This window comes from Haematobia irritans, chromosome 5 (assembly GCF_050003625.1).
Source record: "Haematobia irritans isolate KBUSLIRL chromosome 5, ASM5000362v1, whole genome shotgun sequence".
In the NCBI taxonomy this organism is placed as follows: Eukaryota; Metazoa; Arthropoda; class Insecta; order Diptera; family Muscidae; genus Haematobia; species Haematobia irritans.
In genome coordinates, this window is record NC_134401.1 from 135,545,549 (window position 1) to 135,568,328 (window position 22,780).

Consider the following 22,780-nt stretch of genomic DNA (forward strand, 5'->3'; position numbering starts at 1 on the left):
GATATGCACTTATATGGACCCAGAAGCCAGAGTTTTATCCTGATTAACTTGAAATTTTGCACAAGGAGGACAATTAGTAATATAGTCATGTGTGCCAAATTTGATTGAAATCGGTGCAGATTTAGATATAGCTCCCATATATGTTTTTCTGATTTCGACAAAAATTGTCAAAACAACATTTTCCTTGTTAAATCGCCACTGCTTAGTCTAAAAGTTGTAAAAATGACTCTAATTTTCGTAAACTTCTAATACATATATATCGAGCGATAAATCGTAAATAAACTTTTGCGAAGTTTCCTTAAAATTGCTTCAGATTTAAATGTTTCCCATATTTTTTTACTAAAATTGTGTTCCACCCTAGTGCATTAGCCAACTTAAATTTTGAGTCTGTAGATTTTGTAAAAGTCTATCAAATTCTGTCCAAATCGAGTGATATTTAAATGTATGTATTTGGGACAAACCTTTATATATAGCACCCAACACATTTGACGGATGTGATATGGTATCGAAAATTTAGATCTACAAAGTGGTGCAGGGTATAATATAGTCGGCCCCGCCCGACTTTAGACTTTCCTTACTTGTTTATACTTTATTTCCTGATAAACAAAAATGTACGAGGGCAGTTCGGAAACTTCTTAGCCTAGTACAAAAAGCGCGGTATAAACAGAAAAAAGTTAAGTGTTTTGGAAACTTCCATCTCTGTTATGAACACATGTTAAATTTTGTTTCAATCTGGCAACTCCTTCATATAGAAATAGATGTTCAAAAAAGACGCATCCGCAATTTTTTTTACAATGGAGAAAATTAGAAATACGTGCTGGCATTAAATATTTACATAAAAAAAGTTTATCGGGACAAGAAATTCATAATGATATGGTGAATGTGTTAGGTGAAAGTGCTCCTTCATATGCAACAGTAAAAAATTGGGTTGCTGAATTTAAACGTGGTCGTACAAGCATTGAAGATGAACCACGTAGTGGACGTCCAAAAACAGCAACAACATCCATTTAATTTTGCATGAAGAACTACAGATGAAAAAGCTTTCTGCAAGATGGGTGCCGCATTTGTTAACAGTCGATCAAAAACGCATAAGAATGAACATTTCTCAAGCTTGTTTGGATCGTTTTAAGCGAAATAAAATGGATTTTAAGTGTCGTTTCATAACTGTTGATGAGACATGGATCCACCACTATATTCCAGAGACAAAAGAACAATGCAAACAATGGACTGAAGCTGGAGGAAGTGCCCCAAAGAAGGCAAAAACAATTCAATCGGATGGTAAGGTTATGGCAACGGTTTTTGGGACTTCAAAGGTATTTTTATTGATTGACTATCTGCAAAAGGGTAAAACAATAAATTCAGAGTACTATTGCAACCTAGTGGATCAATTAAATGTACAAATTCGAGAAAAACGTCCTGGCTTATAACACAAAAAATAATTTTTCATCAAGACAACGCACCAGCGCACAAGAATGTTTTACCAATGGCTAAAATCAACGAATTAAAGTACGATTTGCTTGACCACCCACCTTATTCTCCTGATTTAGCTCCCAGTGACTTTTACTTGTTCCCAAATCTAAAAAAATTCCTTGCTGGCAAGCGTTTTACCTCAAATGAAGATGCAATTACAGTTGTAAACCACTTTTGAAGACCTTGAGGAAAACTATTGTAATCAAGGGATAGAATTGCTAGAAAAGCGTTGGAATAAGTGTATTGAAGTTTCAGGAGATTATATTGAAAAATAAAAATATTTTTGAAAAACTAACTATTCTCTTTCATTGATAGGCTGAGAAGTTTCCGAACCGCCCTCGTACATTAAAATCAAATGTCTTAGTATTTGGCCCATAGTCCTTTATTTCTAATTATGGTTTTAACTCGTCTTGACATACTTCTACTAAGTTTTTATACCCTCCACCATAGGATGGGGGTATATTAACTTTGTCATTCCGTTTGTAACACATCGAAATATTGCTCTAAGACCCCATAAAGTATATATATTCTGGGTCATGGTGAAATTCTGAGTCGATCTGAGCATGTCCGTCCGTCCGTCCGTCCGTTCGTCCGTCTGTTGAAATCACGCTAACTTCCGAACGAAACAAGCTATCGACTTGAAACTTGGCACAAGTAGTTGTTATTGATGTAGGTCGGATGGTATTGCAAATCGGCCATATCGGTCCACTTTTACGTATAGCCCCCATATAAACGGACCCCCAAATTTGGCTTGCCAGCTGAAATTTGGTACATGGTTTCAGCATATTCCAACAATTTCAGCAACTTCCGAACTTGGCACAAGTAGTTGTTATTGATGTAGGTCGGATGGTATTGCAAATCGGCCATATCGGTCCACTTTTACGTATAGCCCCCATATAAACGAACCCCCAAATTTGGCTTGCGATTGCTCTAAAAGAAGCAAAATTCATCCGATCACGCTGAAATTTGGTACGTGGTGTTAGTATATGGTCTCTAACAACCATGGTTAGGTTAGGTTAGGTGGCAGCCCGATGTATCAGGCTCACTTAGACTATTCAGTCCATTGTGATACCACATTGGTGAACTTCTCTCTTATCACTGAGTGCTGCCCGATTCCATGTTAAGCTCAATGACAAGGGACCTCCTTTTTATAGCCGAGTCCGAACGGCGTTCCACATTGCAGTGAAACCACTTAGAGAAGCTTTGAAACCCTCAGAAATGTCACCAGCATTACTGAGGTGAAAAACTTTTTGGTGTTCGGTCGAAGCAGGAATCGAACCCACAACCTTGTGTATGCAAGGCGGGCATGCTAACCATTGCACCACGGTGGCTCCGCCTTTCCTTTACCCAAACCTACCATTTGGAGTACATTATTCAAATGATCAATTCAATAAGGTTTCTTTCCTTAAAATAAAGAATTTTTCACATTTTTGTTATTTTTCTAATATTTGGATAAATTTAAACAAAATCAAAAAACTTCTTAATTTGGCTTTCGTTGCCCCATTACTGAGGGCAAATTTTTGATTAAAAAATATAGTGGTTTCAATTGGTACAACTTTGTGTTAGCTATATTGTTGTTCATGATCAAAATTTCTATTAAATCGTTCAGCAATCAATTTTATTTGCATGGTTTACGTTTCTCTTTTGTATTTGGTCATATGCAAAACCTAAAACAAAAACATTGTTTTCCTATAAGCGTTTTTATTTTTTTTTTCATATCAAAGCAAATAATTCAAAACTTTAGTTGACAGTTTGTAAGGACAAAATCCAATGGCTGCATGGAGACGCGTTGACTTTACTATAAATAATTTCAAATGCGGTTTGTTGGTACTATAAACCATTTCATGACTCGAACAGCACGCAACAACACAACTGATTAATATAGTACACCAAAAAAAAAATCAAACCACCATGGAAAACTATGTAGGTTTATTGAAGAAAATTAGTTTACTAATTGCAAACATACATAATACAAATTAATACTTTTTATCAAATTGAGTATTTTTTTTTACAAATAATTCATTTTTTCTGTAGTTTAAGAAAAAAATTGGAGTTAAAAATTTTTAATAATTTTTTTAGGGCTATACATAGTTCAAGACAGATACAATTTAAGTAAAATCTACTCATTTAAAAACAAATATCAACACAATTTAAGTAAAATTGACGAATTTCTAATTTAGAAAAGTAAAATTTTTGTACTTCATTTGTATAATTTTGTTATACCCTCCACCATAGGATGGGGTATATTAACTTTGTCATTCCGTTTGTAACACATCGAAATATTGCTCCATAAGTATATATATTGTGGGTCGTGGTGAAATTCTGAGGCGATCTGTTGAAATCACGCTAACTTCCGAACGAAACAAGCTATCGATTTGAAACTTGGCACAAGTAGTTGTTATTGATGTAGGTCGGATGGTATTGCAAATAAGCCATATCGGACCACTTTTACGTATAGCCCCCATATAAGTGTCGCTCAGATTTGGCTTGCGAAGCCTCTTGGAGAAGCAAATTTTATCCGATCCGTCTGAAATTTGGTACATGGTGTTAGTATATGGTCTCTAACAACCATGCAAAAATTGGTCCATAATTATATATAGCGCCCATATAAAACGATCCCCAGATTTGACCTACGGAGCCTCATGGATGAGCAAAAGTCACCCGATTCTCTCTATGGTCTCTAACATACCTCTTTGAATTATTTATATAACAAATTTGACCATATCTCCTTGAATATACGTCCTATAGCAAAAATTAGGTAGTCCATAGCGTTCAGAAGACATTTTTATACCCTCCACCATAGGATGGGGGTATATTAAATAACTTTGTCATTCCGTTTGTAACACATCGAAATATTGCTCTAAGACCCCATAAAGTATATATATTCTGGGTCGTGGTGAAATTCTGAGTCGATCTGAGTATATCCGTCCATCCGTCCGTCCGTGCGTCTGTTGAAATCACGCTAACTTCCAAACGAAACAAGCTATCGACTTGAAACTTGGCACAAGTAGTTGTTATTGATGTAGGTCGGATGGTATTGCAAATGGGCCATATCGGTCCACTTTTACGTATAGCCCCCATATAAACGGACCCCCAAATTTGGCTTGCCGATCCTCTAAGAGAAGCAAATTTCATCCGATCCGGCTGAAATTTGGTACGTGGTGTTAGTATATGGTCTCTAACAACCATGCAAAAATTGGTCCATATCGGTCCACTTTTACGTATAGCCCCCAACGGACCCCAAATTTGGCTTGCGATTGCTCTAAGAGAGGCAAATTTCATCCGATCCGGCTGAAATTTGGTACATGATGTTAGTATATGGTCTCTAACAACCATGCAAAAATTGTTCCACATCGGTCCATAATTATATATAGCCCCCATATAAACCGATCCCCCGATTTGACCTCCGGAGCCTCTTGGAAGACCAAAATTCATCTGATTCCGTTGAATTTTGGAACATGGTGTTAGAATGTGGTCTCTAACAAACACGCAAGAATTGGTCCATATCGATCCATAATTATATATAGCCCCCATATAAACCGTTCACCAGATTTGATCTCCGGAGCCTCTTGGAGGAGCAAAATTCATCCGATCCGGTTGAAATTTGCAACGTGGTGTTAGTATAAGGCCGCTAATAACCATGCCAAAATTGGTCCATAGCGGTCTATAGTTATATATAGCCGATCCCCAATCACACAAAAATTGGTCCATATCGGTTCATAATCATGGTTGCCACTCGAGCCAAAAATAATCTACCAAAATTTTATTTTTATAGAAAACATTGTCAAAATGTTATTCTATAGAAAATTTTGTCAAAATTTTATTTCTATAGAAAATTTTGACAAAATTTTATTTCTATAGAAAATTTTGTCAAAATTGTATTTCTATAGAAAATTTTGTTAAAATTTTATTTCTATAGAAAATGTTGTCAAAATTTTACTTCTATAGAAAATGTTGTTAAAATTTTATTTCTATAGAAACTTTAAACATAATTTTATACGTATTTAATCGGCCCTTTTGTAGTTTAATATATACCACGTATGGACTATGTGGTATATATTACGTTGTTAGGAAGTTTTATGATACCTTGCCATCGGCTTCAGTAGACGTTTCTACGCAATGCATGGTGGAGGGTACATAAGCTTCGGCCTGGCCGAACTTACGGCCGTATATACTTGTTTATTATTTCTTTTGGAATATCCGACTAATTGTGCTGAACTTGGCTTTAGATCTCATCGCTATTTTTTTGGTGCTCTTTGGTGTAATCTACAGCACCTTTTAACCAGAGACCATAAATTCTCAATGGGATTGAAATCGGGGCTTTGTGGTAGCCTTTTGAACATTTGAGAACTGTGCTCCGACAACCATTTCCTTACTATTTTGTAAGTATGATTGCGTTTGCCGTCTGTTTGAAGTACAAGTTGATCCTCAAGGTAGGCGCAAACCTCCGCAAACTCAGGCAAATTTGATTGCACAATATCAATGTAGTCTCTTTTTTTCACGATTCCTTTTCACTAACCAACGGCCAAGTGTGTCACCATCCCCATACCATAAAACCTCCCCCTCTATGATTTATGGTTTGTGTGATGTGGTGTTTTGGGAGACTTTATCATTACCAGTAATGTTCGGAGGTCTTTACCAGTAATGTTTTATTGCATCATATTAAACACGTTTTTTATACCCTCCACCATAGGATGGGCGTATAGTAACACATCGTTTGTAACACATCGAAATATTGCTCTAAGACCCCATAAAGTATATATATTCTGGGTCGTGGTGAAATTCTGAGTCGATCTGAGCATGTCCGTCCGTCCGTCTGTTGAAATCACGTTAACTTCCGAACGAATCACGCTATCGACTTGAAACTTGGCACAAGTAGTGGTTAATGATGTAGGTCGGATGGTATTGCAAATGGGTCATATCGGTACACTTTTACGTATAGCCCCCATATAAACGGACCCCCAAATTTGGCTTGCCGATCCTCTAAGAGAAGTAAATCTCATCCGATCCGGCTGAAATTTTGTACATGGTGTTAGTATATGGTCTCTAATGACCATGCAAAAATTGGTCCACATCGGTCCATAATTATATATAGCCCCCATATAAACCGATCTCCAGATTTGACCTCCGGAGCCTCGTGGAAGGCAAAATCCATGGTGGAGGGTACATAAGATTCGGCATGGCCGAACTTACGGCCGTATATACTTGTTTTTTTGTTTCATCTGACCATTTAACTTATTTCTAGTCATCAACGACGCAATCTCTGTGGGCCTTACTAGTTATGTTCTATTTAATAAAGATTGCAAAACGTGAAAACATGCACTCGGTTTTGCTCCCCACTGTATATCAGGCTTACTTAGGACGATTCAGTTCATTGTGATACCACATTAAATGAAAATATTTATTACATATAGGCACTTATAATTTTTTTTACTGTTGAACCCAACCGAATACTTTCTTGTGTTGAGCCAAAACCATTAGCAGACTGTTTGAGTTAACATTTTCCGGGTTCAGCAGTAATCTAAATTGTATGCCCCTAAAATTCGCTTACGCCTTACACAATACTCCCATTGGATATTCTCACGCAATGTGAGCTTGCAGGTAGCCAGAGGCATTCCACAGATTCCAGATCCCATGGAATATGTAAGGATGTTCCTAGCCTTGCAAACTCATCCGCTTCGCAGTTTACTGGTATTCTCCTATGGCCAGGCACCCATATTAGGTGAATATTGTACTGCTCAGCCATCTCGTTGACAGATTTGGGCAGTATATGTCCGGTTTCCAGTTAAGAAACACAGAATCCAAGGATTTATTGCATGAAAGTGGCACTGCGGTATTGTAGTCCATTTATCAATCAATGGACTAAATAGTCTAAGTGAGCCTGAATCTTAATCGGGCTGCCACTTTAACCTAACCATTTTAGCCCATTACCGGCAAAGCGTTGCCTTGTGATCATCGAGACTTTAGTCCAACGGATTAAGATCCGGAGATTTTGGTGTCCATTATGCTGTAGAAGTGAAGCAAGGAACCTGCTATTTAAGTCATTCTTGGTTGACGCCTCCCAGCAAAAAAAGCGTCGCCAAAAAAAGTAGTGAAAATGTTCTTTTTGGATCCGGAAGTGGTGCAAAATTGGCGCAGAAGCGATGATTTTAACATGGGCTTGTCATAGGACAGATGTCCACCATTTCAACAGCCGTTGCACTGAATTTGGATCACTTCTTAAGGTGTGATGCGAATCCAGTGATTTGGATGTGAATAAACAAATTTTTGTGATATTTTCACGAATAAATAATTTTTAAAAATTGTCATAGGACAGATGTCCACCATTTCAACAGCCGTTGCACTGAATTTGGATCACTTCTTAAGGTGTGATGCGAATCCAGTGATTTGGATGTGGATAAACAAATTTTTGTGATATTTTCACGAATAAATAATTTTTAAAAATTTTTATGATTTTTAATGCATTATAACGCTTGTCTGGAATGTTTGAGATCAAATGTTTTCAAAAATTCGCAACTTTTCTAGAAAGGATTTAGCATTTTTTTCGGCAAAATTTAAATAATTTGCACTATTTTACTAATTTTTAATCTATTTTTAATCAATTTGAAACAATAAATTTTTAAATTTCCCATTAAAAATATGGAAAAAACGAGTTATAAAAAATTGACTCAAATGAACTTCCTGTGCAGTTAAAATAAAGAACATCTTTGGGAGGACATTTTTGGAAGTGCTTTTAAAGTTGTGCCTTAAGAAGAACTTCCAAATTTTTTTGCTGGGCTGGTGAATGCGATGGTGCTGAGTCCCGTTGGTATGTCCAGACCGAAATATTGATCTGCCCAGGACATCAAAATTGTCTTTAGGACATTTTGCCGATAATATTCGACATTTTTTTTGACCGCTTAGTCGATGAATATGAGCGGAGAGCGATTAAGATAGCAAACATTGGTGTTTACTTAATACACTGGTCGGTTGCGGTAGATCGCAAGTAAACCCGATCATTTTGTTTGTTCACAAACAGCTCTCATCGGATAAAACTAAATCCGAAGCAACTCTTTGGCTCTTTCCACACTAGCTTTTCTGTACATCGGCGATCTCTTGCACTTTTTGGAACTTCTATGGCTTTAGTCCAAGCTCATTTGACAATATATCTTGCGTTCCGTTCTAGCGATATGTTCACTCATGAGCAAGTTTCTACCACTCGGCGGATATTTCGACATGCGCCTTAAAAATTATATACGAACAACGAAAATTTCATTAACAGTTTTTTTTTCTACCAGTGTATGCCTAAGGTAAAACATCATATGTTTGACCAATAAAAACAATATTTTGTTTGGACCAATCCTGAAAATGTATACGCTTGAAGCAGAATGTGTTTGGGAGTATATGTTACAGAAGCGATTTTTTGAGGGTTTATCAGGCTAAATATAATTCGTTGCGGCTCAACGTAGCAACTGTACCGTAAGCAAAGATTTATTTGCCTTTAAAGACACAACTTTACCAACAAAAGAAAACTTCTGTTGTCCAGTATTCCAGAATTCGGAGGAAAGAATTATTTTTTCCTCCGTATCTATTTTGTATAGTAATCATAGATAAAAGTAATTATAACAGCAAAAAGAAATTAAGTGTTATCTTAATGTATTTTAATAATTTCCAACGTTGCTCCATTCATGATCTCTTTTTTTCAAGATGTTTGACGAAAAATTGTACTCGTAATTTAATTATCATTTGTAATACAGAAAATTCTATAGATATATATTGCTCCAATTTAATATTAATCAATATTCTAAAGGTGTTTGGAATGTTAGGGTTTGGTTCAACATTAAGATGTTATAGTTGACAGTAAATCCATGTAATCGATTTCAACAACATTATACTATATGTCGCCAATATACTTTGATATTATGCAAAACAGTTTCACATTGGAAAAATCATAAAGACTAATTGAGCGGCAAATCTAAATTAAATACTTTTGATTTATGCACACCCTTTTTGTGCTATAAATATATGTAATTAGACGCAGGGAAGGAATACGATCACCACAAATATGTTTCAAGAGAAAAATGTTATTTTTGGACGGTGAACATGGCAAATTTTTGTAGCAAAAATTTTGATTCTCCGCAAACATATTCCAGAAAATACCATGGTTGCGACAAACATGTTCCATATTGACTGTCGAAAAATAACATTTTTCTCTTGAAACGTATTTGGGGTGATCATATCCCTTCTCTGGGTATATTATGTGGATAATGAAGCATAGCTAGAAGAGGTCAATGGAAGAGCTCTTACGAGGAAATTGCTTGCTACGCCAATGTGACTGATAATTGTAAAAAAAATCAATTTGCTTTTAAATGATGACAGAAAATAGCCAAAAAAGTATCCTCCTACAATGTTTGATCTTCAATTTATCTACAGATTTCTGCTAACCTCATATTCGCATTTTTGTAAGAAAACTGTTACATATGAAAATTTTTTATTTACAATTTTTTCTTATTCTAACTGAATTTCTTTTCAATTACGTGTTGCAATTTTGAGGAGTGTTCTCGTGAGAAATTTTATTTGTGGATAGTAATAAACAACAAGTAGTTTAGTTGTAGAAATTTACATTCGTGAAATGTCTGGACTAGATTTTTGTTGTTACTGTTATTGTATGTCTGTCGCTATCCCACAGGGTTTGGGATGTGTTTCTAAGTATCCAATAGCAATTACAATTTAAGCCATGCTACTAATTGCTTAAGTCTACTTTATTAGAATCTCAAATATATGCGTAGAAAGTTGTAACTACATGTAATTTGTTTGTCAAATAGAATAGCAAATAAACAATAAAATCTATATCAGATAGCCAAATATGGAGTACATACGTTGAATATGTATACACCACAAATAAAAATATTAACTACATTCGAAACAAATTTCAATTTTTTTTGTTAAAGTTCCACGTGAAATTAGGTGAATCAGACCAGGAGAAGTGTGACATAATGGGTCAGTGATTTTTGTTTTAAAAATATCAGTAAACTCCGAGTGGTCGTTGAAATTTTCTAATTTGAAAAATTCTGAAATTTTTTAATATTACTGAGGTATTTAAAATCCATTCAATTACTTTACATTTTTTTTAATTGTTTACGAATTTCATAATATTTTGGGTTATTCAGAAAAATGTATACCATTTTCAAAATTCTACGAGCATTGGAATTCTCTAATGATTTTGATACTGTAAATAATACCAGCCTGTTAGGAGATAACAGGTTGGCTGATAGGTACCCGGTCTGACATATAGACGGCGTCGCTAGTATTAAATGCATATTATTTTTATATAGTACCAACCTTCAAATGATTCGTGTCAAAATTTGACGTCTGTAAGTCAATTAGTTTGTGAGAAAGAGCGTCTTTTGTGAAGCAACTTTTGTTATTGTGAAAAAGTGGAAAAAAGGAATTTCGTGTTCTGAAAGGAAAAAATACGGTGGAAGCAAAAACTTGGCTTGATAATGAGTTTCCGGACTCTGCCCCAGGGAAATCAACAATAATTGATTGGTATGCAAAATTCAAGCGTGGTGAAATGAGCACGGTGGACGGTGAACGCAGTGGACGCCCGAAAGAGGTGGTTACCGACGAAAACATCAAAAAAATCCACAAAATGATTTTGAATGACCGTAAAATGAAGTTTATCGAAATAGCAGTGACATTAAAGATATCAAAGGAACGTGTTGGTCATATTATTCATCAATATTTGGATATGCGGAAGCTCTGTGCAAAATGGGTGCCGCGCGAGCTCACATTTGACCAAAAACAACAACGTGTTGATGATTCTGAGCGGTGTTTGCAGCTCGTAATACACCCGAGTTTTTCCGTCGATATGTGACAATGGATGAAACATGGCTCCATCACTACACTCCTGAGTCCAATCGACAGTCGACCGTCTCCGAACCGTGGAAAGACTCAAAAGTCCGCTGGCAAAGTAATGGCCTCTGTTTTTTTGGGATGCGCATGGAATAATTTTTATCGATTATCTTGAGAAGGGAAAAACCATCAACAGTGACTATTATATGGCGTTATTGGAGCGTTTGAAATCCGAAATTGCGGCAAAACGACTCAATATGAAGAAGAAAAAAGTGTTGTTCCACCAAGACAACGCACCGTGCCACAAGTCATTGAGAACGATGGCAAAAATTCATGAATTGGGCTTCGAATTGCTTCCCCACGACTTTTTTTTGTTCTCAGACCCCAAAAAGATGCTCGCAGGGAAACAATTTGGCTGCAATGAAGAGGTGATCGCCGAAACAGAGGCCTATTTTGAGGCAAAACCGAAGGAGTACTACCAAAATGGTATCAAAAAATTGGAAGGTCGTTATAATCGTTGTATCGCTCTTGAAGGGAACTATGTTGAATAATAAAAACGAATTTTGACAAAAAAATTTGTTTTTCTTTGTTAGACCGGGGACTTATCAGCCAACCTGTTATACGATTTTCAAGATTCTACAAGCATGGGAATTCTCTAAAGATTTTAATACTGTAAATAATACCAGCCTCTTAGGAGATATTATCGATAACTCCCCCATAAAAATCTTTAAAGATGATTGGCAAATTATATGGCTGGTATACAATCCTGTGCGGAATTTAGAGGGGGGAAAATCTCCGTCCAGGAGGAATAAACAAGATTTACCCCCTCCTATGTGGCATGGGCTCTTGTACTATCACCAAATTAACATCTGATAAGCTATATGGACGATTGTTCCCTAGTTGTATCAGGTGGAGACGTCAAGGAGTTTAAGGTGTGCATTGATTGCACGCCTCCTCCTCCCTGCACTTAGGGACTTGCATTGTCGACACACAGAAAAAAATTTCACGAAAAATTTTGCAATTAAAATTTTCATTGAAATATACAATTAAAAATTTAATTGAATCAACAATTTTTTTTAATTGAAACAAAATTTTTTTTGTTTCCAAAAAATTGGGACGCACACTTGGACCCCTAATATAAGCGAGACCCAGTGGAAGAATCTGCAGACGGTACAGATCTGCGAATTGCCACTGGATGTCATTCTAAGACACCGGAGTAGCATCTGCAGCATGAGTCCAAAATAGTGCTGGCGAGGCGACACTGCGACCTTCTGAGTCACAATCATCAGGTAAAGTGCAGGGGCGGTGGGCAAACCACCCGAATCATACCACTTCCAGGAGGGCACTCTCTGAAAGATCAAAAAATGGGCATTCCGATTTCCTAATCGGCTGGAATAAGGACAGCATTGGAGACTGTGAATATGGCAGCGTTCCAGAAGAAAATATCTTTCTACCAGACAACATTGTATTCGGTGCAAGACCACAACCTCACCCAGAGAAGGAATATGATCACCTCAAACATATTTCAAGAGCACCATGTTACTTTTTCACGGCGACCATGTGACATTTTGGTCGAAAAAATTTTCTTTTCTCGTCACACATAACATGCTTTCCGAAATCAGATATATTATTTCCGAGAAAATAATAATGGTGAAAATAAATGGTTTCGACAAACATGTTACATGTTTTCCGTGAAAAAGTAACATTATGCTCTTGAAACATGCTTGGGGAGATCATATTCCTTCCCTGCGTGCTGTCATTGACGTTGAGAGACGTCTGCTAAGGGAGACCATAGCGGTGCTAACTCAGTTAGAATCTGGAATCTACAGGAGCCACAAAATGCAACTCGCTTACTTTAACAATATTTTTAAAGGCATAATCTGTCGATATTTAGACGAAAGGCCAAAATCCCTAACCCACCATATCACATTTCACCTGGCCTGACCCAGGTATAGACAAATTATTTTGGTTCCATTTCATCTTTAGGGATTGAAATTTCTCAACCATTTTTGTTGTTTTAAGAATCCGTTTCATAAATAATTAAAATTTTTGTCCGTGTATGATTCTCACACTTTTGCCTAATTCGAATAGAGGCGACGAACCTCTTCTATACCATATACAGAGAGAGAGAGAGATGAACAGCGTTGCCACAATGAATTTTTATTTTGACCCAACAATTTTCTAAAATAGAATCAAAATTCGTACCAGCGGACCATTTTTCTAAATTAAATTAATATCAATCAAAAGTTAAAATTTTTCCAAAATTTTACTTCCGTAGAAAATTTTGTCAAAAATTTATTTCTATTCAAAATTTTTATTTATATTTATTTATATACAAAATTTTGCTAACAATTTTATTTTTACGGAAAATTTTGACAAAATTTTATTTCTGTAGAAAAGTTTGAAAAATTTATTTCTATAGATATAAATTTTGAAAATTTTATTTCTATAGAAAATTTTGTGAAAATTTTATTTCTATAGAAAATTTGGCCATAATTTTACTTCTATAGAAAATGTCGTCAAATGTCGTTATAGAACATTTTGACAAAATTTTATTTCTATAGAAAACTTTGTTAAAATTTTAGTTCATCAGAAAATTTTGTCACAATTTTATTTCTATAACAAATTTTATTTTTATAGAAAATTTTGCCAACATTTTATTTTTATAGAACATTTTGTCAAAATTTGTTTTTTATATAAATTTTAGCAAAAAATTCTATTTCTATAGAAAAATTTTTCAAAATTGCATTTCTATAGAAAATTTTGTCAAAATTTTATTTCTATAGAAAATTTTGTCAAAATTTTATTTCTATAGAAAATTTTGTCAAAATTTTATTTCTATAGAAAATTTTGTCAAAATTTTATTTCTATAGAAAATTTTATGAAAATTTTATTTCTATAGAAAATTTTGTCAAAATGTTATTTATATAGAAAATTTTGTCAAAATTTTATTTTTATAGAAAAAAAAACAATAAAAATTTTATTTATATAGAAAATTTTGTCAAAATTTTATTTTTATAGAAAATTTTGTCAAAATTTTATTTCTATAGAAAATTTTGTCAAAATGTTATTTCTATAGAAAATTTTGTCACAATTTTATTTCTATATAAAAGTTTGAAAAAAAATACCGATTTGACGAAAATAGACCAAAATCAACCAAATTCCATTTGGTCCGACCATCGGACCAAATTTAAAAATTAATAATTCTTTGGTCCAAGTTTGGTTCGATCGGACCAAAATGGCAACCCTCGATATGAACATCGTGTCACGATCACAGATTGCGGTAAAGCTCTACGTAATAGTAGTCGCCGTTGTTGTTATTGTTTTATTTCTCATACATACCAAACCGCAAACAACAAAAAATACATTGTATTTATTTGTTGTTGTTGTTTGTAATCCATATACACATATCCTCTATATGCAAGATTGATTATTGCCCTAATTTATTAATGATTTTTTGCTGTTTTTTTTTCAATTCATTTGCCTTTTAACCATAGAGTCGACCCATTGTTGAAACATCAAATACGATTATCAATACATCATCCCGCAAATCTGTACTGCAAATCTCCGATATAGTAACCGATGACAGTGGCAAATATTCGGTAGAAGTGATGAATGAATTTGGCGCCGATATTGCTTCGGCTTCGGTAGCCGTTGAGGGACCACCAGAGCCTCCAAGCGGCAAACCAAGCATTTCACAAGGACCAGATCGTGTAGCGATAGCATGGTGTGGTCCACCATACGATGGTGGTTGTATGATAACTGGATTTATGTAAGTATACAATTTTTGGATTTTTTTTTTATAATTATTTATTTTCAGTTTTTTTGTTGTTGTTGTGAAGTCTGGCACTTAGACATTTTGGTTGCAAAACAGCTACATGTAATAATCGCATTAATTGACAACGCTTGGTATTACTAATAAATTGTTAAAAATTACGTGTACAGATTAGCTGACATGAAGTGTTACTAGAGTGATCAAAAAAACCGGTTTATTGAAAATCGGTTTTTCTCGGTTCTAAAAAACCGGACCATTTTTTTAAAACCGGTGATTGCGGTAACAATACCGTAGATAAACATTAAAATGTTGGATTTTTATTGTTTGGTTCCATTTGCTTTTTGTGAATATTTCTGAAATGTTATATTAAAGACGGCATTTGGTTTTCGAAGAATCATTTTGTTGTTTTTCAAAATATTCACAAACAGAGCTCATTTTCTACAGAAAGGTACATCAAATTAAGTCGAATAATAATAACTTAAGAAATATCATAGATTTTGTTGACAAAATATACGCTCCTAATTGAATAAGCACGATTTGCTTATATTTCATTGAAATATCTCTGGGATTTCTTTAGAAAACATACCTTTTTTATTTGACATCTTTGACGAATACTATTTTGGAAGTGTTCAGAAACGAGTTGGAAGTGCGCAGAAAATATATTCGAGATGTTTTCTTGTTTCAGTTTCCATTGAAAATAAAAAATCGAAAATCGGTTTTTATGATATTAAAAACACCGATTCTAGGGGTCCACCGAAAATGGGATTTTATACAAAACCGACAATCGGTGCAAACCGAAATTACTAATTCAAACGACCATATTTTTGTGTATTTTTATAACCTCCACCATAGTTTTTGGGTTAATTAAATTGATCGTTCCGTTTGTAACGTAAAGACCCCATAAAGAGGTGAAATATTAAGTTGGTCTCGCAATATCGGCTTAAAAATTTGCACATAACAGGTTGGCTGATAAGTCCCCGGTCTGACACATAGATGGCGTCGCTAGTATTAAATGCATATTATTTTTATATAATACCAACCTTCAAATGATTAGTGTCAAAATTTGACGTCTGTAAGTCGATTAGTTTGTGAAATAGAGCGTCTTTTATGAAGCAACTTTTGTTATTGTGAAACAAATGAAAAAAAAAACAATTTCGTGTTTTGATAAAATGCTGTTTTCTGAAGGGAAAAAATACGGTGGAAGCAAAAACTTGGCTTAATAATGAGTTTCCGGACTCTGCCCCAGGGAAATCAACAATAATTGATTGGTATGCAAAATTCAAGCGTGGTGAAATGTGCACGGAGGACGGTGAACGCAGTGGACGCCCGAAAGAGGTGGTTACCGACGAAAACATAAAAAAACTCCACAAAATGATTTTGAATGACCGTAAAATGAAGTTGATCGAGATAGCAGAGGCCTTAAATATATCAAAGGAACATGTTGGTCATATCATTCATCAATATTTGGATATGTGGAAGCTCTGTGCAAAATGGGTGCCGCGCGAGCTCACATTTGACCAAAAACAACAGCGTGTTGATGATTCTGAGCGGTGTTTGCAGCTGTTAACTCGTAATATACCCGAGTATTTCCGTCGATATGTGACAATGGATGAAACATGGCTCCATCGCTACACTCCTGAGCATAAGCGTAGGAAGGCCTCTGGGGAGGGGGCTTAGACCCCCCAGAAAAATTTTAGCCCACCCAGAAAAATTTTAGCCCCCCCAAGAATTTGAAAACCTATTTACGATTTTACATTTTTATAAAAATTAAACAAGTATATACTCGTACAACGCACAAAGTTTCACTAAAGATTTTCATGCACAATCGAATTACTTGGGTTGTGGTAGAAGTCTGATATTTATTAAATAAAGCTGTGGTTGAACTTATGATTTAGTTGAATAAAAAATAGTAATTGATATTAAAACTATTCTTTCATAAATTAATATCTTAATAATGCTGCAAAAAAGCGTCGCCAAAAAAGAAGTGAAAATGTTCTTTTTGGGTCTGGAAGTGGTACAAAATTGGCGGAGAAGCGATGAATGTAATATGAACTTGTCATATAACGAATGTCCACCGTTTCAACAACCGTTGCAATGAATTTGCATCACTTCTTAAGGTGTGATCTGAATTGAGCGTTTTGAATGTGAATTAAAAATTTTGTGATATTTTCCCAAATAAATAATTTTTATACTTTTTTATGATTTTTAATGCATTCTAACGCTTGTTTGAAACGTTTTTTCAAATATTATCGATTTTTCTATAATGGATTTAGCATTTTTGTGGCAAAATTTGAATAATTTGTACCATTTTATTTATTCTTACTCTTTTTTTAAAATATTTGAAAAAAGAAAACAAAAATTACGCATTAAAATATAAAAAATGAAGTAAAAAAACTTCCTGTGTAGTTAAAATAGTTAACTTCTTTGTGAGGACATTTTTGGAAGTGCTTTTAAAGTTGTGCCTTTAGAACAACTCCCAATTTTTTGCTGGGAAAGTGTGGAACTACCCTACGGGAAATGGATCAACCACAGAACTGGTACAGAACTAGTCCCAGGTGTGTATGGACCAGTCCCAGTTCTGATCAAAACGTATGGAAGGGACCGTCCACTTTAACATGAGTTTGTCATTGACGGAGTAAACTTACAATTTAGGACGCGTCTTGGACTCATCCCAAAGGACACGTCCTGGCACAATTTAGCAGGAACAACCCATAAACAGGTCCTCAGGAACCAGTCTCGGACAAACTCTTAGAAATCTCTTTCAATTTGGACTCCTAATCGAACCCGAAATGAAAAAAAAACTTTTGAAATATGTCGAACAAAAGGTTATTCGGATAATTTTATTTCACTAAATGTGAAAATTGCAACTAACTGGAGCACAGGTACCAGTTCTGTGATAGGTCCGTCAGTGGCAATTTGCACCAATTTCCCGTAGGGTACTTTTAGTTGCTTTATTATAAATTGATTGTCGAATTATTTTGATGTCTATTTTTTTTATTAAATTTTATGAAATAAAACATTAGTTGAACCTATAAGTTCAGTCTATAAAGTTTTAGCTAGGGGGGCTATAGCCCCCCCTAGGAAAATTGTCTAGCTACGCTAATGCTCCTGAGTCCAATCGACAGTCGGCTGAGTGGACAGCGACCGGTGAACCGTCTCCGAAGCGTGGAAAGACTCAAAAGTCCGCTTGCAAAGTAATGGCCTCTGTTTTTTGGGATGCGCATGGAATAATTTTTATCGATTATCTTGAGAAGGGAAAAACCATCAACAGTGAATATTATATGGCGTTATTGGAGCGTTTGAATGTCGAAATCGCGGCAAAACGGTCCCATATGAAGAAGAAAAAAGTGTTGTTCCACCAAGACAACGTACCGTGCCACAAGTCATTGAGAACGATGGCAAAAATTCATGAATTGGGCTTCGAATTGCTTCCCCACCCACCGTATTCTCCAGATCTGGCCCCCAGCGACTTTTTCTTGTTCTCAGACCTCAAAAAGATGATCGCAGGGAAAAAATTTGGCTGCAATGAAGAGGTGATCGCCGAAACTGAGGCCTGCATCTTAAAAGATGCAGTGCGCTTTTAGGGGTTAACTTTTATCGATGTAGATCATATCGGAGGTTTTTTGTGTGCAACCATAAATAAAACGATCCCCGGATTTGGATTTTTGAGCCTACTGTATACGAAAATTTCAATAAATCTGATTGATATTGGACATACATAACGGATATAAGAATCTCAGAAAAATACACAATTTTTGTTTGTTTTATGGGGTTTTTGTTATAGGCATTTATTGTTCATAATAAAAAGAGGGTACCGTGTTTGTACACTGAAAAAATTATTTACAAAATAATAAGGACACATTTCTTTAAAATAATAAAATTTTGAATTAAAATAAAGTTTATAAACTTTGCTTCAAAATTTTTTTTCATTAAATTTTGGACACAAATTTTGTAAATTTGCGCCCCTCCGTGAATGTCGCATGTCTTTGAACTAAGGCTAATTTTCCTTAAAGTAAAGAAACACATTTTTGGTTTAAAGAAATTGTCCTTAAATTAACCAGTTCAGTCCTTAAATTAACCAGTTCAGTTAATTTAAGGACAATTTCTTTAAATCAAAAATGTGTTTCTTTACTTTAAGGAAAATTAGCCATAGTTCAAAGACATTCGACTTTAACGGATGGACTCGAATTTACAAAATTTGTGTCCTAAATTTGATGAAAAAATGTTTGAAGCAAAGATGATAAACTTTATTTTAATTAAAATTTCATTATTTTAAAGAAATTTGTCCTTAATCTTTTGTAAATTTCGCATACTAAAATTTAGGTTGTGCAATCTTTAATATCACGTCAATATTTTTTCCAGTGTAGGTCGCTAAAAATGTCTTTTATTTTAAAGAAGCCGCATCTTTGGCTCGGAATCAATACCAAAATCCTTAAGGGAAGGTCAAAATCTTTGGATTTAAGGTCAATATCTTTTTTGAGTGTGCCTGCTCACAAACAGAAATTTGTGTTTGCTGTTATTACACTCCTAGAAAAAAGTCTGCAAAAAACAATGAACAACTTAAAATTTTTAGATTGTAAGATTTTTAGCTAAAAAATGTTACCCAAACGATTTTCAAGACAATGTATGCTGTTTCAGCAAACGGTGACTACTTTTCCTTTTCCCAGAAGACCTATTTTCAGTTTTAGCAGATTTTTCTGCTGTGTCTACAAAACAATTTTTTGGAGGGTAACTGTTTTTTTTCTATGAGTGTATTGTAATAAAAATATTTATGATTTGTATAGTTTGGAATCGCTATCACTAACTTTCAATATTTTCTTTTTTTTTCAATTCCACAGCATTGAAAGACAACAATTGGATTCTTCCATTCCACTTGATCAACAAGAGAGTGAATCTTCCTGGATAGAAATTGCCAGTGTGGTGGATTCTTTGGCTTATACAATGAAAAATCTAAAACCTTCATTTACATACAGATTTCGTGTTAGAGCTGAAAATATACATGGTCGCAGTGAACCAGGTTTACCCAGTGATCCTGTACACATTGCAGAAGATACAGAAGACACAACAGATGGTATGAAAACTCTAACACATATTGTAATTATTTTTGTTTAAATTATTTTTTGTTTATAGACTTCCACAAGCCTATTTCCATTAAAGCTGGCGGAGAGTTTAAGGATCGTTTTCAGATCTTGGAAGAATTGGGAAAGGGACGTTTTGGGGTTGTTTACAAAGTCCAAGAGAAAGAAGATAGCAAACGTATTTTGGCTGCTAAAATGATAAAATGCATTAAATCCAAGGATCGTATTAAGGTACAAGAAGAAATTTCCATAATGAAGTCATTGAAACATCCCAAACTATTGCAATTGGCTGCTTCATTCGAGAGTTCAAGGGAAATTGTAATGGTCATGGAATAGTAAGTGAAAAATATTTGCTTATTTAATTTGAGAGGTCTCATGGGGGTCTTTTTTTCACATTTTCTTTGATCTACAGCATTACCGGTGGTGAACTATTCGAACGTGTGGTGGCCGATGATTTCACTTTAACCGAACGTGATTGTATACTCTTCGTAAGACAAGTGTGTGAAGGTGTTGCCTATATGCATAGCCAGTCCATAGTCCATTTGGATCTTAAACCGGAAAATATTATGTGTAAGACAAGGACATGCCATCAGATAAAGATCATAGATTTTGGTTTAGCCCAACGTCTCAATACGGACTCCCCTGTACGTGTACTTTTTGGTACACCAGAATTTATATCGCCCGAAATTATAAGCTATGAACCAATTGGATTTCAATCCGATATGTGGAGTGTGGGTGTAATATGCTATGTTCTGTAAGTTGAGATGGGAAATCACACACAGAGAAGGAATATGATCACCTCAAACATGTTTCAAGAGCAAAATGTTATTTTTGGATGGTATGAAGTGATCATATTCCTTCTTTGGGTGCATTTAATTCTGTTTTTCTGTCTTGCTAAAATTTCCACTTACTTTTTAGTCTATCTGGATTATCACCATTTATGGGTGATACCGATGTTGAGACATTCTCCAATATTACACGAGCCGAATATGATTTCGATGATGATGCCTTTGATTGTGTCTCACAATTGGCAAAAGATTTCATTTCAAATCTTTTGGTCCATCGCAAAGAAGATCGCTGGACAGCAGAACAATGTCTAGAATCACCCTGGTTGAAACAGGGTCATCGCGATGAAAATCTTGGCAATAAGAAAATATGCACCGACAAACTCAAGAAATTCATTATACGACGTAAATGGCAAGTAAGTAGTAGCCGAGATGAGAGAAAAAAAGCATGATTTTGTAACCATTGTTAAGATGCGCATAATATTCCCTAATGCTTTTTTTTGTTCTATGTTTTTTGTTTGTTTGCTTGTTTGTTTTGTTGTTGTTGTTTTAATTGCATTACCCAGAAAACTGGCAATGCTATTAGAGCTTTGGGTCGTATGGCCACATTATCAGCTTCACGTCGTAATTCAGCAATCTCAGCCGCCGGATCTTTACCGAATAGTCCCAGGCCTTCTATATCAGGCATTTCCATGTTTAATCCCAATGTAAATGTTTCCGTTCCCATGGGTTCATTGCATGAAGAAGATGATGACTTTAGTATCGAATTACCCAATGCCGTCCATGAAATTCCTCGTCGTAGTCCAAAAGTTATAACAAAATCCCAATGCAGTGAACGCAGTGATTCCGGTTACAGTGAATGCTCCAATTGTAGTGCCAATGGTCCACAATGTCAATGTCCCCCCACCAAGGATAGCGTTGATCATGCTGTGGCAGCAGATTTACAAGATCTATCGATATCGGTTCCCCATGATTTATTGAAATTGAAATTGGAAGAAATTGCCCATCAGGCAGATCATAATATCGAAGAAACAAAATTGGGATTAGTTGTGCCTACAGAGAAAATGCCACAATTGGATGCAAATCAAAATGAATTGAAAACCTTAAATATGGCAGCTCAAGAACATCATCCCTCCATACCGGTAATTGAAGATGATCATGAAGTACTTAATTCCCCACAAACAACAGCAGCAGGAGGAGCAGGTGGCAGTGCCGGACCCATAATTATGCGTTCCGATTTTACCAATACCATACAAATGCGTAAGAAATCTCTGGAGAATAGTTTACTTAAAGAGAAACCCAAACCATGCAGTAAACCGCCATTGTATGACAAAACGGGCAAGGTGAATATGCTAAGGAATAAATTCTCATGTATGGAACATCAAGTGAGTACACATGCAGCTAGCGGCGGCAGTGGATATGCAAAGAGTAAAGATTGCATGGATGTTTTAAAGCTAAAACGCAAAGTAATAACCGATGCTTGCCCTAAACAAAGTAATTATTGTTTTTTATTTTTTGTTTAAATTTTTTGAGTTTTTTTTTTTAATTAATTAAATTAATATTTACTTTATTTAATATTACAATTGTATACATACCCATATTTAAATTGAATTTTAAGGTCATAGTACACATTACTAAGTATGAAAAGTTGCGACAATTTACAAAACTCGAATTTTCGAGGAATCGTGGAAAAGCCCAAATGGACTGTTTTTAATGTTCAAAATAGACAAATAGATTTGTAATAAATATTTTTCAAAATTGACTCTAATATACTAATGGACTTTTTGATATTCCTACGGTCTTTCAAGTTTTATCCACTTATAAGAGGCTAATATAGC

The 22,780-nt window shown here is 35.0% G+C and overlaps 1 protein-coding gene across 3 annotated transcripts in view; it reads left to right on the top strand.

The window, feature by feature from the left end:
* Positions 1-22,780, top strand: part of Strn-Mlck (Stretchin-Mlck) — a 201,305-nt gene that overhangs the window by 172,980 nt on the left and 5,545 nt on the right. For 2 of the 3 annotated variants that reach the window (XM_075310984.1, XM_075310983.1), the window contains 6 exons: positions 14,802-15,076; positions 19,918-20,150; positions 20,210-20,492; positions 20,570-20,911; positions 21,076-21,358; positions 21,509-22,436. In XM_075310984.1, the coding sequence (XP_075167099.1) occupies positions 14,802-15,076; positions 19,918-20,150; positions 20,210-20,492; positions 20,570-20,911; positions 21,076-21,358; positions 21,509-22,436 (2,344 nt within the window). The remainder of the gene's footprint in view (positions 1-14,801; positions 15,077-19,917; positions 20,151-20,209; positions 20,493-20,569; positions 20,912-21,075; positions 21,359-21,508; positions 22,437-22,780) is intronic. The other variant, XM_075310982.1, reaches the window with a different exon arrangement.